Source organism: Morone saxatilis, unplaced genomic scaffold, assembly GCF_004916995.1.
Source record: "Morone saxatilis isolate NCDOM2014 unplaced genomic scaffold, NCSU_SB_2.0 Contig23, whole genome shotgun sequence".
In the NCBI taxonomy this organism is placed as follows: domain Eukaryota; kingdom Metazoa; phylum Chordata; class Actinopteri; family Moronidae; genus Morone; species Morone saxatilis.
Window position 1 is genome coordinate 17,863,786 of NW_023339796.1, and position 15,495 is coordinate 17,879,280.

The following is a 15,495-nucleotide window of genomic DNA, read 5'->3' on the forward strand; positions in this document are numbered from 1 at the left end:
TCAAAATATAACCTATATATATATATATATATGTATATATATATATATATATATATAGGTACAGTACTTTTGTAAAATTTTAGGGACATGTATAAAATAGCAAAAAATAAAAACACTCAGTTAAGTACTTTAACTTCACTACATTTTGATAGCCAATATTGTTCTTTTTATTCCATTACATTTATTTGACAACATCAGTTACTTGATTAACTGATTACTAATACTAATACAAAATTTAAATTAAGATACTTAAGTACTGATTATTGATTTCACTACCCAGCCGTATATGAAGTAATTAGCTCCACCTTTACCAGCTGCATCATGAGTAATATTGTAAATATTATTCTGAATTGGGCCATTCTGCACAATGAGTACTTTTTTAAACTTTACTTTAAATAAGATTTTGAATACAAGATTCTTGTAATTAAGTATTTTTACACTGTGGTGTTGCTACTTTTACTTCAGTAAAAGATATACAGTGGTTGTGTGACATAGTTTAAGAAACAAATACTAATGAAGTTTATATTTAATATATTTAATTAAATATAATTTAAAATTTAAAAAATTAAATATAATATATTTAAATTTATATGTATGTTATTTTTTTCTGTATTTTATCATCGTTATAGAAGCTCATTTTAAAGCTGAAAGCCCTTTTTTCTTTTGTTTCTTCTGTAAAGATGTGCTATTCTACCACTCTATACCCTTGAGCGTCAGATTCTATCGCTCTTAATAATTAAAGTCAGCAGTCTCAGATTTTTTTTTCTTTTCTAGATTCAATAATTCAGGCACTACATCAAGCCATGTAGTTAGAGCTTTACTCCTAAAGCTGTCTCATTTATATCACCTTCTTCAAAAATGCTTTTTGGATGTAACCCAGAGAACACTGGCGTTGTTTAGGCTCTGCGGCCAAGAAAGTGCTTTCATCTTCAACACCCACTCCACCTCTGTTTGACACTGGAGCTACACAACCTCCGTTTCAGACTCATTGTTTTACCTTTCATCTCAGTTCCTGTCCTTTTATGACCATGTTCCGGCACATATGATAAATCCAGCTTTTAAAATTTGCTGTGGTTTTGAATTCTAACATGATCAACATCCTTGTCCTACTCCTGGCTTTTATACAGGCGTACACTCAAAGTAAATGAGCAGTATTTCCTCTTCCAAATGCCATTTGGACCACAGACGTGGGATCAATGAAGAACAAGAATTACATGTTCAGATGTCAGAGATGCAATCAATAGACAATTGATGAATAATTTGGCAGTGAAACAGCAATGGCACTGTGACATATTGACAAGGGAAGAAATTTAGATCTCTGCTTATAACGTTTGATCTGGGACTGTTTCCACTTACAATCACTCTTGTCAAGCAGAGTTGTCGCAACAGAATTATATTTTGACAGAATTATGTTTTGCCAGATGTAATTTTCACCCATTTCCACTGGGACAGGAAGATTGTGCCTTAAAGAGACTGACACAATAAATCAGACAAATTGCATTTCGTAGAAGGAGCAGAGGAGTCAGCAGAGCTGTGTTTACTGACGATCAGAAAGGAAATCAGACTCGAGTCTCTGTCTGTGGTTTCTAACTGTCTCCTTGGTTCACTTTCTCTTGCCCTCTCTTATTCACAAACTTTTCCTTCCCTGGTCCCATCCCTCTATTTTGCAGTTTACTCTTTCATTCATGTTTCTTCTTTGCTTCCCAGCTGGCGTGTCCCTGCCATTTATAGTTTGTCACTTTTACTGGGAAGAGGAGGTGGGATGACTTCCTCTTTCTGCTTGTTATTTTCTCTCCTTTATTACTTAATTACTGTTTGCTCTCTACCTCGTTATGTGACACCACTCTATTTCGCTATACTCACTCATTAATTTGAATTTCTTCCTCTTGACCTTTCATCTCTCTCACAATACTCGCACCACTGTCATTTTAAATTTTCAGAGAGGATCTCTCTGTCCATGAGGTAGAGCCAATTTGGACTTGAAACGCTGTACTTTTCTTGACTTCCTTAAAAAAAGGGCATTTAAATGGGAGCAGATGGGAGATGTAACAGTTACAGTTTTAAGACCCATCACCTCAACAAGACAGATGTGCATGTGTTCTCACAGTTGTCTTTTTGCCTTATTACCAAGCTTAGGTTAATGCTACTAGTTATGTTTTTTTATTTTTAGCAGCTGCTTTCTTTTTTAGATGTAAAAATTAAAACATTTTACTGTAGATGTCAAATGTTTGAATAGTATTTTTACTTGAGCTGAAATGATTAGTCATTTTATCAATCTGAAACCATTTTAATTTATGGTTATTTGATAGGGACAGATAATTCCCAGGTTCAGCTTCGCAAATGTAAGGATTTGCTGTTTTTCAAGTCTTTAATGTTACTAATTGAATGCTTCTGGCTTTTAGACGGTTGGTCTGACAAAACAAGACATGAAGACATCACCATGGCCTGTAGGAAATACATACAAATTTTCCAGACAGATTTTTCCAATTAATTAATACTTAATGCATAAATAAATCCGTTGTAAAAATAATCATTAGCCTTAGTAGCTACAATGCTAACGCTAGCTCATTAAATGGGCCAGTATATTGTCAGAGGGCGTATTGCAGATATGTCACTATTGGTGTATATGTCTCTCAGTAAGTAACAAGAAATTGCAGAAATGCCAAACTAGGTTTGACCATTTAGAAACATTGTCATTATTACAAAGTTTGTCCACTAGAGAGCGTTGACTTTTCAACTGTGAAATGTCCTACTTGGTCACTTTTCTTTCAAAACAACCCTGTATTAAGATTGTTGTTCATGTACGTCAGATTTGTTTTAAACTCCCAAATATCACTATTTTCTAGCAACAAGTAACTGCATCTAAGTAAATACTGTTAGTAGGGAGAGTATTAGTAGTTGATGGTGTGTAGGCTCGGTCTTGTCAAACTGTATTGAGCTGTCAGCCCTGATGACAGTGAGGTCAGAGTGTGGCTTCACTCTGTCTCCTTCTCTCACTCAGTGTCACATAAAACAGACAAATATTTATGTGTTTGATCAAAGCCATGTTCTAGGAATTCCTCGATCTTGCATTTCCCCCATGGCAACATCGTGCTTCCCTATCTCCCCTGTTCATTTGAAGCTTGTCTGTGTTTCATTTACACTTGGATGTGGTGAACATAAAGTAGAGGGTGATGTATGCAAAATGAGCTCTGGCAGCCCGCCTCGGTTTCCTCAGTGCCCTGACTTGTTTACAACCGGTCATTACAGTGAAGCACCCAGGACTCCTTACAGGAACGTTCGCACTCAACCAGACACATTAAACAAACAATTTATATTCTGCACAGATTGATAAAAATGCCAATTGGCAGCTCAGGTGTCGTGGGCCTTGATCAGATGCTTAATCTTTCTCTGTGTAGTGAAGAGTATAAAAACATAAATGTAGTTGATGTACACTGTACATCACTTTGTTAAAGCAGGTATCTGTGCAGAGCAGGCAGGTTGTTTAGTTAGTGTTTAAACATTTGGACTTCTTTGAGTCGCTGTAGAACAGTCATGTTGATGTGTGCTCAATCGGTCTCTTAAATCTTATTTTTTTTTATTTGTTTTACCAAAAGCCTTTCTATTATGCATTACTCAAATTCTTTTCATTCTTTTTCATTGTTTTAACTTTTGGCATTTAGTTCAACTTTTATATTTAAGGAGGCACTGACCTGATATTAACATTTCATCCACATTTTCTTCATGTTCATTCACCACCAGGACTACCCGTACAGAAGATTATGAGCCAGTTTCATAAAAATGTAACCCAGTGATTCATTGTCCTTTTGTTCTACCTTCAGGAGAATAAGGAGCCTCCTGTGGGGCAATTTTCAGCAGGCAGTACCCTCGGGGTGGAGTTGTGCAAAGTCCACAGGCGGTTTTCTGGAAACCTGCAGCTGCCTCCGTTGTCATGGCGACAAGCAGAAAAGGAGAGGGACAGGGGCAGGCCGCTAACACCTGACGAAGATCCAGTGACCCGGACCAGGCCGACAAGTCTGCCCATCGTCTCTCTGCCCCGCATCGACATCACACAGGCTGACCCTGACAGGTGAGACTCACAAAGGACTACTGCTGTGGTTGTTGTGCATGTTTGCTGTCTGAGGTGGACTATAATACTTCAGGGTAATTTGTTTTTTAAGTTTTAGCTGAAAGTTTTTGTATTTTTGTCGGAGCACAACTCTAGAACACGTTGTGTGTCGGGAACAGTGGGAGGCTGGTGTTTTCTTTCTTTCTACTTTTGACATTAGATTTGCAAATTAGCTAAGAAGCGTAGTTGGCAGTGAATTTTTATATTTTTATTTTGGTGTGTGTGTTTTCAAGACCTTGTTTTCTTCTTGGTTTTAGTTGTGTCTTACAGTAATAACTGTAGCCCTATGTACTAGAGAAGAACACACATTTTCTACAGCATCAGATGGTACAAAATAATCTGGCAGTCATTTAGTTTCATCATACACTGTTATTGCTGTTCCCCGGTTGCATTCATGCAGATAATATGAACAAAAGGGAATTTTTATGATGGCTACCACTTTACATTAATGAATGGCAATTTGCCACATACATCATTTTTTCTTTGAACCACTGACTCACTACAGATGATTATTGACTCTTTCATCAGTTGCTTTCATCTCTATAACACTCCTACTCTGCTCTGCTGTTTTTTAAAAGAATGGGTTGCATTTATCTGGATTAAAGGTCAAGAGCTGGAAAACTTTTTCTCTGTGTATTGCATGTCGCTGTGGACGCACCATAACTTTTGGTGGTGGTATCTAGCTGTTATTGAGTAGCCAATCAGCTTGTAGATTATGTTGTTTTTTGATTTTGATTTGCATCATAAATATTGCTGGAGTGTGTGAAAAGATATCTACCAGTTGACTTAATCTCCAGATCAGAGTACAATACAATAACTCTTTGTTCTTTATTAATATAAAACTCGTAAAAAAAAAAAAAAAAAGGGTCTGATAGTTTTCCAAACAGTGATTTCATCACTTTTCTTGGAAAGGCTCTAGCTTTTTAAGGCCAGAAAAGTGCCGTCACTCACTCTTCTTACATCGGACTTAGTTGTAAAGCACTAATGGAAGCCAGTGGAGAGAACAGGGAGCTCAGGTCGGACCAGGCAGACTCATGCAGTGCTGTTGCTGTTAATACTGGCCAGAACCACACCTCACCAAACAGCTCACCGAGATGCTTTCGCAAGCAGGTGGTAAACAAGCATCTCCGACGATACAGGCGCTTCACTGTAGCGAATACCTGGTAAGAATTTTGGTGGTGGTTTGTGTGAGAGGATGTGGTGGAGAGACCTGTTGTTTAAGTCAGTTTGTCTTTATTTGCTATTTACTATATTTTTTTATTTTTTTATTTTTTTATTTATTGTGTTTTAGAGCTATATTAAAGATGTATTTATTAACTCACATGGACCTCTTAGCGGTAGTTTATTTCAAGTTGCCAAAAATGTCCCTGCTCCTGGGTGAGTTGGTCCAGGAGAGTGATTTATCAAAGAGATTCACTGGTATGTAAAAACACTGGAAACAGACGCTGCCAATGACATATGAAGAGTCTGGTGAGGGTAATTGACCGCAGTTTCCCGCATGTCTTAAGTCTTTTCAGTCAAGTCTATTTATAGAGCCAAAAATGACATTTGTCAGAGGGCAAATCTGTACAATAAACTACTTGCTGTATCTGTTGACCCATGATTCAGACAGTGAACTCAAAAACGAAAGAGAAGGAAAGCAAACCACAGAAAAAGCAACAGAGGAGGAAAACGTTTGAAGATGAAAAGATGTAACATATATATGAACAGATATTCAATAGATGCCATAGCTACAGAGTGCAACAGAATTACAATAGTTTGGAACTGCTTTGACTAATAAAGACAAGTTTATTATAGAATTAATATTATTCACATCCTGTGTTGCTGTCCAGGCACATGCCGTTACAGCTCTACTTTTATTTATGTGTTGAAATGTGCAACAGATGAAGACATTATTTCATCATAAAATGTTTGTATTGTTGAAACATTGAAAAGTACAAGCAGAGCAGAGTGCTCAGTGTTTTTCCTCTGGGATGTGCTGTGCTTAAGAGAAATGTCCTCCTTGACCCTTGCATGAATACATGCTTATGATTATTTGTTTGAGTAACAGTCCTTACTTTATTTTCTGGATCCAGTGAGCAAAGATGTTTTTGAAAATATGTATTTATACAGCAATGGTTTTGGTTAAGGAAGACAGCCTGTCTCTTTTTTCCCTCTGTTTCCACTCAAATGATAATGGGAGGCTCTGGTTCTGCTCTTCCCAAATATCTCCCAGTCACACTGTCAGGTTTGCTTTCAGCCTATTCAGATAACTCTAATGATAAATTAACTCTACTGATACGGTGATCCAATTTTTAAATACTGATATAGACTAACATTAACACACTGAGTTTTACTAATAATACAGTGTCTTCTGCCAGAACCAGAACACGATTGCCATTTTAGGTTATTTTACATAATTCTGTAAAGATAATATTCCGACGAACAAGTTCTGTCCGTCCTAAATTAAGACATTTATCACAATGCTGACAGCCAAGCTTTTCTACCCTTAAACATGATGGTTATTGCATCTCTTCACATGTTTTTGGCAATCATATTTGACTGTAAAACATCTTGGGAACTTTGTCCCACACACGTTTACCCTACTAACAGTCCCTCCTCTGGGCATCTCACCCCTGCTCTCATACCTAAACAGTATCTACATTACACCACATGCACATAGTGACAGTTGGCAAATTAATGACAACCTGTATTTTTCACTTTAATACATCCCTTTTCACTGTAAAATCCAGCGCATATGTTTTTTTATAGGACATCATAGGTGGTCAAGTGAAGGGCGGGGTTGGGATGATGAACGCACTGACTAATCTGCAGGGGTTTAATATAGAGGGAAAAGGAACAGGCGGTCAGATAAACAGAGCGACTGCAAGTGCTCCAGCCTAGATCTGCCTGTTAGCCTCTGCCAAGCCTACATTATTTCAGCACGTGGCCTGTTACTGCACAGAAAGGGGGTCTGTTAGTGTGTGTGTGTGTGTGTGTGTGTGTGCGCCTGTATGAGTGAGCAGCCACAGTATCAGTGCTTTTTTGTTGCCTGATGAGGAGGGAGGAGGTGGAAGGGAGAGAAGAATGCCACGGAGGTCCCCTAGGTGCAGAGTTGGGCACTTTGACTTCAGTGAGGAAGTGGTCAGTAGAGCACACCTCTCGGCTCCCAGGTGATTCTTTCACTCGTCTTTGAAATATTTCTCTAAATTTATTTTAATTAATTGAAAGTTATTTAGCTAAATGGTTAATCTAGATACGTATATTATATTGTATTTTGAACCTCTGACTTTCTTTTTCTCTCTAAATGTGTCTAGATGTTTTAGAATGATTGGTTGCAAAAAGTAAATAAAAATGTAAGTTTAATTATGATTTGTTGTACCAGACCGTTGCTGTCAGTGTTACAGTAGATCAGCATCCTACAGAATATATGTTGTTCACATACTGTGGTTTCCTGCCCGTGTCAGATTAAGAGATTTGAATGCTGTAGGTGAAGCACGCTGTTAATGTTGTGATGTTGGGATTTGGGTGACGCACATGAACACAGATGACGTTTATGTGTGTAATCAGAGTCTGCACTTTTCACATTAATCTGAGCTTCTCTGGCAGAGGTGTGGGACTGTGAGTGTCTCAGTGGGATGTGTGCCCAGTTAATCCCACATGTTGCAGAAATGACTGAGGCAGGGGATAAATGTGGGGCAAATGGTGAAGTAGCCTTTGGAGCACTCAGTCCATGACAAGATAGATTTTAGTGTGTTTGTGAAAGCTATAAAATGTGTTGCGGACACTTTTTTATTACTGCAAGTAAAATAAATAATTATATAAGTTAAATAAAAATAAAATAAAATATTATTATGTGTTTTATATGACAGTCACACAGACTCAGACTCTGTGTACATATTATCTAAGATAAATCCAGGATTTAGTGAGAGTTATTCATGATCTCTGGCATCTGTTGTTCCTGCTGGGCATTGATACTTTCTGACCTTTCACCTCTAAACTCCAGTCCATCTGACCTGATCATCTGGTTGCACAATAGCTTGTCCTCTCTTCTTTCACCCACTCCATAGTTACAAACAGATTATATCCGTCTGTGCATCTGTGGTGTTTTAACTTTCACTGTGGCATCTGCCAACAGGCTGGTTTTGGCTGTTTGCATGATGTTTACACATACTTTGTATCAAATGGGCTACTTGTTGGATAGCTATTACTCCCATCATTTCTTGATTCTTCGCACAGTTCCCTGACTTCTTCCACTCTGTTGTTTTTATAATATCGCTGTATTGGACTGTTATATGTATTTTCTTTTCTATAAAAGGCCAGAGACAAGCATTGAAACTTAGCTGAGGCTTTAAATTATTTTATTATATGTTGCATTAGACTGTTCATGTTTTCAATGGTATTCCATTGGATTTATTTGTCAAGGACCATGTACAAAAACATTAATCTCAAGCAATTAGATGAGGTGCTTGTTCCAGATTTAACTGCTGTGTGTACTATCTGCAGTTATACAGGATCTATTGTATGTTTCAAAGACCACTGTATATGAGTGTATCTGTCACTATAGAGATAAACAAGGCTAAATGAATGAACACTAGAATATGTCCAGCATCGCACCATAAGGAGCTAATGTGTCTCTTTGCTACTAAGTGGGGATGAATGAGTGGAGCTGTCTTGGACAGTGTTGCAGTGAGACACAGACCAGAGCAGCAGTTTACAATCAAACAACCCCTCCTCTCACTGACCAGTAAAGCATACTGATTTAATGAGTTCATCAGTACAATATTTTGGTTTTTAGGCCATGGATGGATGGGTGAGTAATCATTTTAGGGTTTATGCAACCATCTCGTTCTTGGATGGGACATGTGAACATGTTGTGCAAGCTTCTTTAGTGGCAGCTTCTTGAAATGACTTACATGATGATAACTTGATAGTCAGTGTAAATGATTGTCTGATCAGTCATCTATCTGTACACATCCTGAAGTTGATTAAGGAATAACAGAGAACCATTCTCTGTTTTCATTTGATAATATACATGCTCTCTAAATACCAAAAGGACATTTATTATTTAACTGATTATTGTGCTTTATCTCTCTTTCCTTTAGCTTTGAAGTGGAGAATGGCCCATCATTATGCTGCAGTCCTTCAGACCCGCAGGCATCCCCAGGTTCAGGTCTGGTCCTACATCCCAACCTGGCGGGCCATGGCCAGCGCCGGGAGTCCTTCCTGTACCGCTCTGACAGCGACTACGACCTGTCACCAAAGTCTTTGTCTCGAAACTCTTCCATTGTTGGAGAACTGTGAGTTGAAATGATCTCAGAGAGAGAGACTGCTGTTGTATCAAATTCCTTTGTTCAACTGCGTGTTTGTCTGCGTAACTGTCTTTGCTCAATAGTTTTCACATCTAATTTCAGGCATGGAGAGGACTTGATTGTGACTCCATTTGCCCAGGTAAGAGCCGATAAGTCAATAAATCAGTTCCTAATAACATCTTAAGGTTATTTTGCCAAATAGCATTGTTTGACAAACACAATTTTCCCAAAAGGCCTTTTAGATGTGAAGCACCTCATGAATCCGGACAGTAATTCCTTTCTGCCCTCTGGTGGCTTTTAGTAGGCATGACAAGGTCCTTTTTAGACTCACCATCCCCAATTTAAACTGTAGTTTAATTTTTCTTGTCTAGTTCGCCTCTCCAATGGTTGCAAGTAGCTCATGTGATTATGAAGTCTCATTTTGAAACTTGAATAATACTTTGTGGAGCAGTTCATCAGGTGCACTCTTTCAAATTGTTGCCTAATGAATGTTAGTGTATTGTTAATGTAGTTCGCTACCTTGTTACAATATATTTATGATTTGTGCTGATTTGAGTGGGAGTGGGAGCAACGAGCACCATTCAGAATTGAGACACAGCTACAAACACTGCATTGAATTCACAGCTAATTAACAATTGTAAATGATTCAGACACAGCAATTAGTCAGTCAGTCTGCATAATTAGCTGCATTCCCATACAAACTTTGAAAAGGAGTACATAAAAACCTTTGTATATTTGGAGTAGCCATCACATTATCACAATAATAAGAATATTATGTAAGCAAAATAGTCGTATTAACATTGTGTATATTCTCTTAAACCTTCTGCAAGTAACAAATTGTAATCTTTAAATATTTCCATATAGCTTTTTTAAAATATCACTCATATATCACTGTTTCTTTTTTCTTATTGTTTTTTAGGTTCTGGCAAGCCTTCGGACTGTCAGGAACAATTTCACCACCTTGACAAATGTGCAATGTGCATCCTATAAGTAAGTAATCTCATAATTGTATTATAGTATCTGATATGCAATGAAGATTTCTATACTGGCTGCTTTTTTGTCTTTTGCGTGTGTTGTATGTTTAGATGCTCAGTTGTTGACGTCTCAGTTTAAGATGCCAACATGCCTCACTTGGGGGCGCCAATGCACCAAAAACGTTTCTAATGTGACAAACCACTCACATTGAAGTATAAATTAAAACATCCAGAGAGCTGCAAAGCTGGATTGCAGCAGCAGCATTAAAATCTCAAACTGGACACAGTGACATTTTGTTTTATTTTATTGGTGTAAGAGTGGGTTACCTCATCTCATTTGAGTGCATCAAAGCACCTTCTGGTCACTGAACTGGGTCAGTTGCTGCAGTTGTATCAGGTTTGCAAGAGGTGCATGCAGAGTCAATACGACCTCAGAGAGAGGGGTCACCGTGAGCCAAAACTGAATTAGATGTGACCGTGTCCCATGGTAGAAAATGAACTGAGGGAGCACCTGTTTTATGTTTGTGCTATGGCAACATTGACTGCTGCAGGAACCAAATCACACTGTCGAAAAAATAATGCAACACACACTGATCTAATAGTTTCTAAATTGTTTCTCTCTGGTTCCAGAAAGTCTCCTGCTGCAAGTCAGCCTTCTGTCACCAAAGTCTGTCTATCAGGTGAGTCCCAGAAGCCTTCCAGTTTGTGGAGGACAATGCCCTGTTTAAGATTAAAAAGATACAAAAGAATGAAAGATAAGATCCAAAAATAAACACGCCCAGTTCTGAGTTAATCCCTACGTGCAGTTTCATGCATAAAAGTCGTAGGTTAAAATTGTATTGGCATGTGCCTAGAATCTGCACAGTTGTCAACAACATTTATGAAAGTTTAATAAACAATGAATGGCAGTAGCATACATCAAGTCACTGCAGTCTCATACCTGTGCAGTGAATAGACTGCGTCTTTGCAAACACAGCACACATTCACAGTCAACCTTTCATATGTAGTGTTCTGCATGCAAATGCTTAATTAGTGTAGATATGCTTTGGGTTGAACTGTAATTCCCTATGAAAATTTCCACGTCAACACAGTAATAGATGTTTACGCTGCCAGCACAAACTGTTATCTTTGAGCTTTTTCACATGTGCAAGTAGAACCTGTAGAATCTTTTCAGTTATTAATGCAGGAAACTGACTTGATGATAACAGAAATTCCCATGCACTGATGTTATGGCCGGAAAGAAGGAACGAAAGAGGGTGAGAACCACAGAAAGATATTTCATGGTTTAGATGTGAAGGAGGGAAAGGACAAGTGAAAGAAGGGCAGGAGGGAGGTGGGGATATTAGTTCCTGCTGCACTTGTTCTTCAAGCCCAATTGACGTCAGCAGGGCCTGCACACGGGTGCTCTCCGCTTCCTATCAGCACAGATGGGCTGCTAGGAGCGTCCCGCAGCAGGAAAAAATACAAGACAACAGTGAGGCTCTTATTGTCCTTCCTCCTCTACACTTCTCACAAACCTTGACCTTCTTAAAGTAATCTCTGACGAGTGAAACCATCCCGTTATTGGCTTCCATCAAGATAGAATGAGAAAAACAAACGTGATTAAGCAAACGTGTTTGAAACCTCTGACACACAGTACACATATGTTTGACACAGGATCTTATTCTAGTCCTACTATAGAATATCTCATCACATGTTTTCCTGCGCATACAAAGAACATACAGTACACCTGCCACTAAATAATAGTAATTGTTTAAATTGTTCAGTGGGCGACTACAACAATTAACAATATCACAAAAAAGATGCCCTCATATCCTCCCCTGTGCTGCTTTCTGTCTCGTTTTTTGTCAACTCTTTGCCCGGAAAAGGAGAACAGATTTTTCCTGTTTTGCATCTGTGTTTTTCAGTGAGGCAATATCCCCAGTTTTGGAAAAGATACAGTACCTGCGTCTTTCTGGGCATGAGCTCAGCGTAGATTGCTGATTAGGAGCTCTATGAAATGTTGAATACCCCTGTAAAGGGATTTGACAATGAAATGAGTGAAACACATAAGAACTCAAGAGAGTATTGTGAATTCCTGTAGGAAGATGGGGAGGTTAGGCACAGATATAGTGGCTTCAAGAACGAGTCAGGGATTTGCCAGTTTGTTGCATGAAATGAGATAGGAAAGAACAAAAACACAGCAAAGGTCAGAGAGAGGCGTCAGTTTTTGAGCGTTTTAATCAGATACGATATGGGAATAAAAAAGGTCAGATCGGATGAAATAAACAAAAAGAGCAGGAACGTGACTGCAGTCATTGGGTGAAAGTGCTCAAGAAGCAGAAAACTGGGGGGTATACTAAACTCAGCTCAGCTGCAAATGCGTCACTCCAGGCTGTTTACACTTTTAACCGTCTTACTCCAGTAACGTGAGGGGATTGTAGTTTTTCTCATGTGAGTTTGCAGTTTACGCTTCACAAACCATCTTGGCTCCATCACATGCAGTCCCATGAGCCCCGCGACCAACAAAGGGCTCACTCTTCCCTGACTGATTCAGATTATAGGCTTTGCTTTATATTATGCCTGAAAAATAGTACTTTTGAGGAAAATGCTTGATCATGACGTCTTTGACGTCAAGGAGTGATAATGACTAATCTGCAACAGTTATCAGTAGCTGAATATCGTCACAGATGGTAAGGACTCCAGGGTCCATGGTTAGTCATTAGACTCATGATGAGATTTCACATTGGCTTCTTGGTCAGTGTCCCCTATGAGAAATTAATGTTTACACAATGCCTTCAGAAATGAATGTTTAGAGCAGTGCTGCCCAAAATGGGGCCTGTTGGCAAAGTAGGTCGCCAAATCGTAGTTAACCTTAGATTAAATAATTTTCCAGCCAGCCTTGCCAGACATTCCACAATTCTGCTTGATTTGTGTGCGTTTTTGATTGACACTTGGACCTACATATTTTTTTTTTATTGATTTCCCTCTATCAAATCAAAGGTAGCAGACTTCTTTGTAGGGATGATCAAGTTTTTATTTTTTTTGCCACCGATCGGAGTCATATAATACTGAGTATCTGTCGATACAGTTGCACAGTGCACACTTAGTGTACATTAAAGTTACTAAAATCAATCCATGGTGTTTTTGCAAAATAAGTATAAAATAAAACAACAAACCTTCTCTGTAATCTTTTAGCCCATGCTGCTGTCTTGAGAGAGTTTCTCTCTCCAGTGTTTGTTGCTTCGGTGCAGCCTTTGCCTGAAATGCGCTGTAGCGTTGCTTTTCATGAAAGCTTCGGAAGTAAAAAGACTACTGTGACATCTGACAATAAATATCTATTTTTAAAGAAATAGTAAATAGTACATTTTGGAAAATACACTTATTGGTTACTTTTCAAGACTTAAATAGGAAGATCAATACCACTGTCATAGCTCAGCTTAGAATAAACCCGGAAAACAACTAGCCCAACTTTGTTCATAGGTAAGAAAATACAGCTACTAGCACCACTGCAGTCCACAGCTCACTAATTAAAGGTCTGGTGTGTAATCTTAAGGAGGATCTATTGGCAGTAATGGACTATAATATGTATAGATGTGTTTTCATTAGCCACAAGTCGCCTTCTGTGACAGCTACCATGTCGAACTGCCATGTTTCTAAAGTAGCCCAGAACGGACAAACCAAACACTAGCTGTAGATAGTTTTTCTCAAGGCCACCATATTTTCTTCTACACTTGGACGGGGAGGGTGAGGCGAGTGCTATGCAGTTGATTGCAGTTTGCTAATTCACCACTGGATGCTACTAAATGCCACATACTGATCCTTAAATCCTTTTTGTTTAATCCATACAAAAACTGATGTGTGAAAAGAAGAAGTTGCAGTTTGAATTCTTTGGGGAGGACAATTTCTTGTTGTCAAACTGAGGTAACCAGAACAGGCTAAAGGAAGTCACAACTCCCCACAAATTGTTGTTTTTACGCTTTGGTTTTTGCCCGCATTAAACAAACGAGATTCTTTAGAGATGCAGGTAGGCGTATTCCACCTAATACAGTATCATGGCATTGTTTTGCAATGTGCTTCCACTGTAGTGCACTTTCAGCAAGTTTTGTTTTAGGCCTTCCAAGGAAGATAGGTTAGAGCACCACTGTTGAAGACTTTCCATGACCCCTTTTGGGGGGTTAATTCATCATACCTGAGCTATGAGTTTTACCAGTTTGTCTTTCTTTGTTGGATGGAATGTCAGCTGCTCAGTAAACCTGGTCAGGATTTAATGCAGACTTTATTGCAAACTGTGCAAAATGAATTCAGTAAAGCAGGCCGCTGCATTCTGACACACACATTATTTGCCTTGAAACTAAACACGTGACTTTGTGCGTAAACTGCCCAGGGTGTGGGGCCCCACACAATAAGCATTACTCATTCATCTTTTGTCTCTTTCTGTAAACATGCCCTGAAAGGGACGTAATGAAAGACTAATCTGAAACAGGTTATTCTGACAGATTTAAGAAGAAACATAGCTGGTCTTAATCACCAGTAATCTGTGCTTTGATGCCAAATAATAAGGAGTAATCACTTTCTAATCAGGGCAGGAGTGCTGCAGTCTTGTGCATAGTGCAAGTCTGTGTGTGCATGCATATAATAACTGCACCATAAAATATAGAAGCATCTGCTATCTGACGCTATGTTATCAGTCTAATCAAAGGGATTAAACATCATAGTGTGTTTGGATTATTTCTTGTTAAAGCGGGTATTCTTTGTGTGTGCTAGTTACAATAATGAATATACAGAAGAGTGGATGGACACACAGACAGGCAGCTGACCACAAACTGACAGCCAGAACAAATTTTACCCGTCATTTTCAGTCTGGGTAGTCCGCTCCGCTCCTGTCTACAGTAGTTACCCGGCTCCACAACAGGAATCCATGTCAGGTTTTCCAGGCTCATAGCCAGAAGAGAGGATCCGGAGGGGTGGAAGCGTGCTGCCTGGTTAAGTATTTGAATTATGTCATTGACGTCAGCACAGTCATAAACCTCGCTGCAGCCCATCCCTCAAGCTGGCCCGTGCCAACACCGCTCCATGGTGCATTGTGAAGGAGCTGTCAAACAGGCCCTGATGAGAGGTGTAGGTGTCTGTGTGTGTGTGT

At 38.9% G+C, this 15,495-nt stretch overlaps 1 protein-coding gene across 1 annotated transcript in view; it reads left to right on the forward strand.

Moving 5' to 3' along the window:
• LOC118334797 (cAMP-specific 3',5'-cyclic phosphodiesterase 4B-like) overlaps positions 1-15,495 on the forward strand; it is a 49,320-nt gene that overhangs the window by 14,796 nt on the left and 19,029 nt on the right. Inside the window, 5 exon segments of the mRNA XM_035670864.1 lie at positions 3,822-4,069; positions 9,193-9,387; positions 9,502-9,538; positions 10,319-10,389; positions 11,004-11,053. Coding sequence (XP_035526757.1) covers positions 3,822-4,069; positions 9,193-9,387; positions 9,502-9,538; positions 10,319-10,389; positions 11,004-11,053 — 601 coding nt within the window.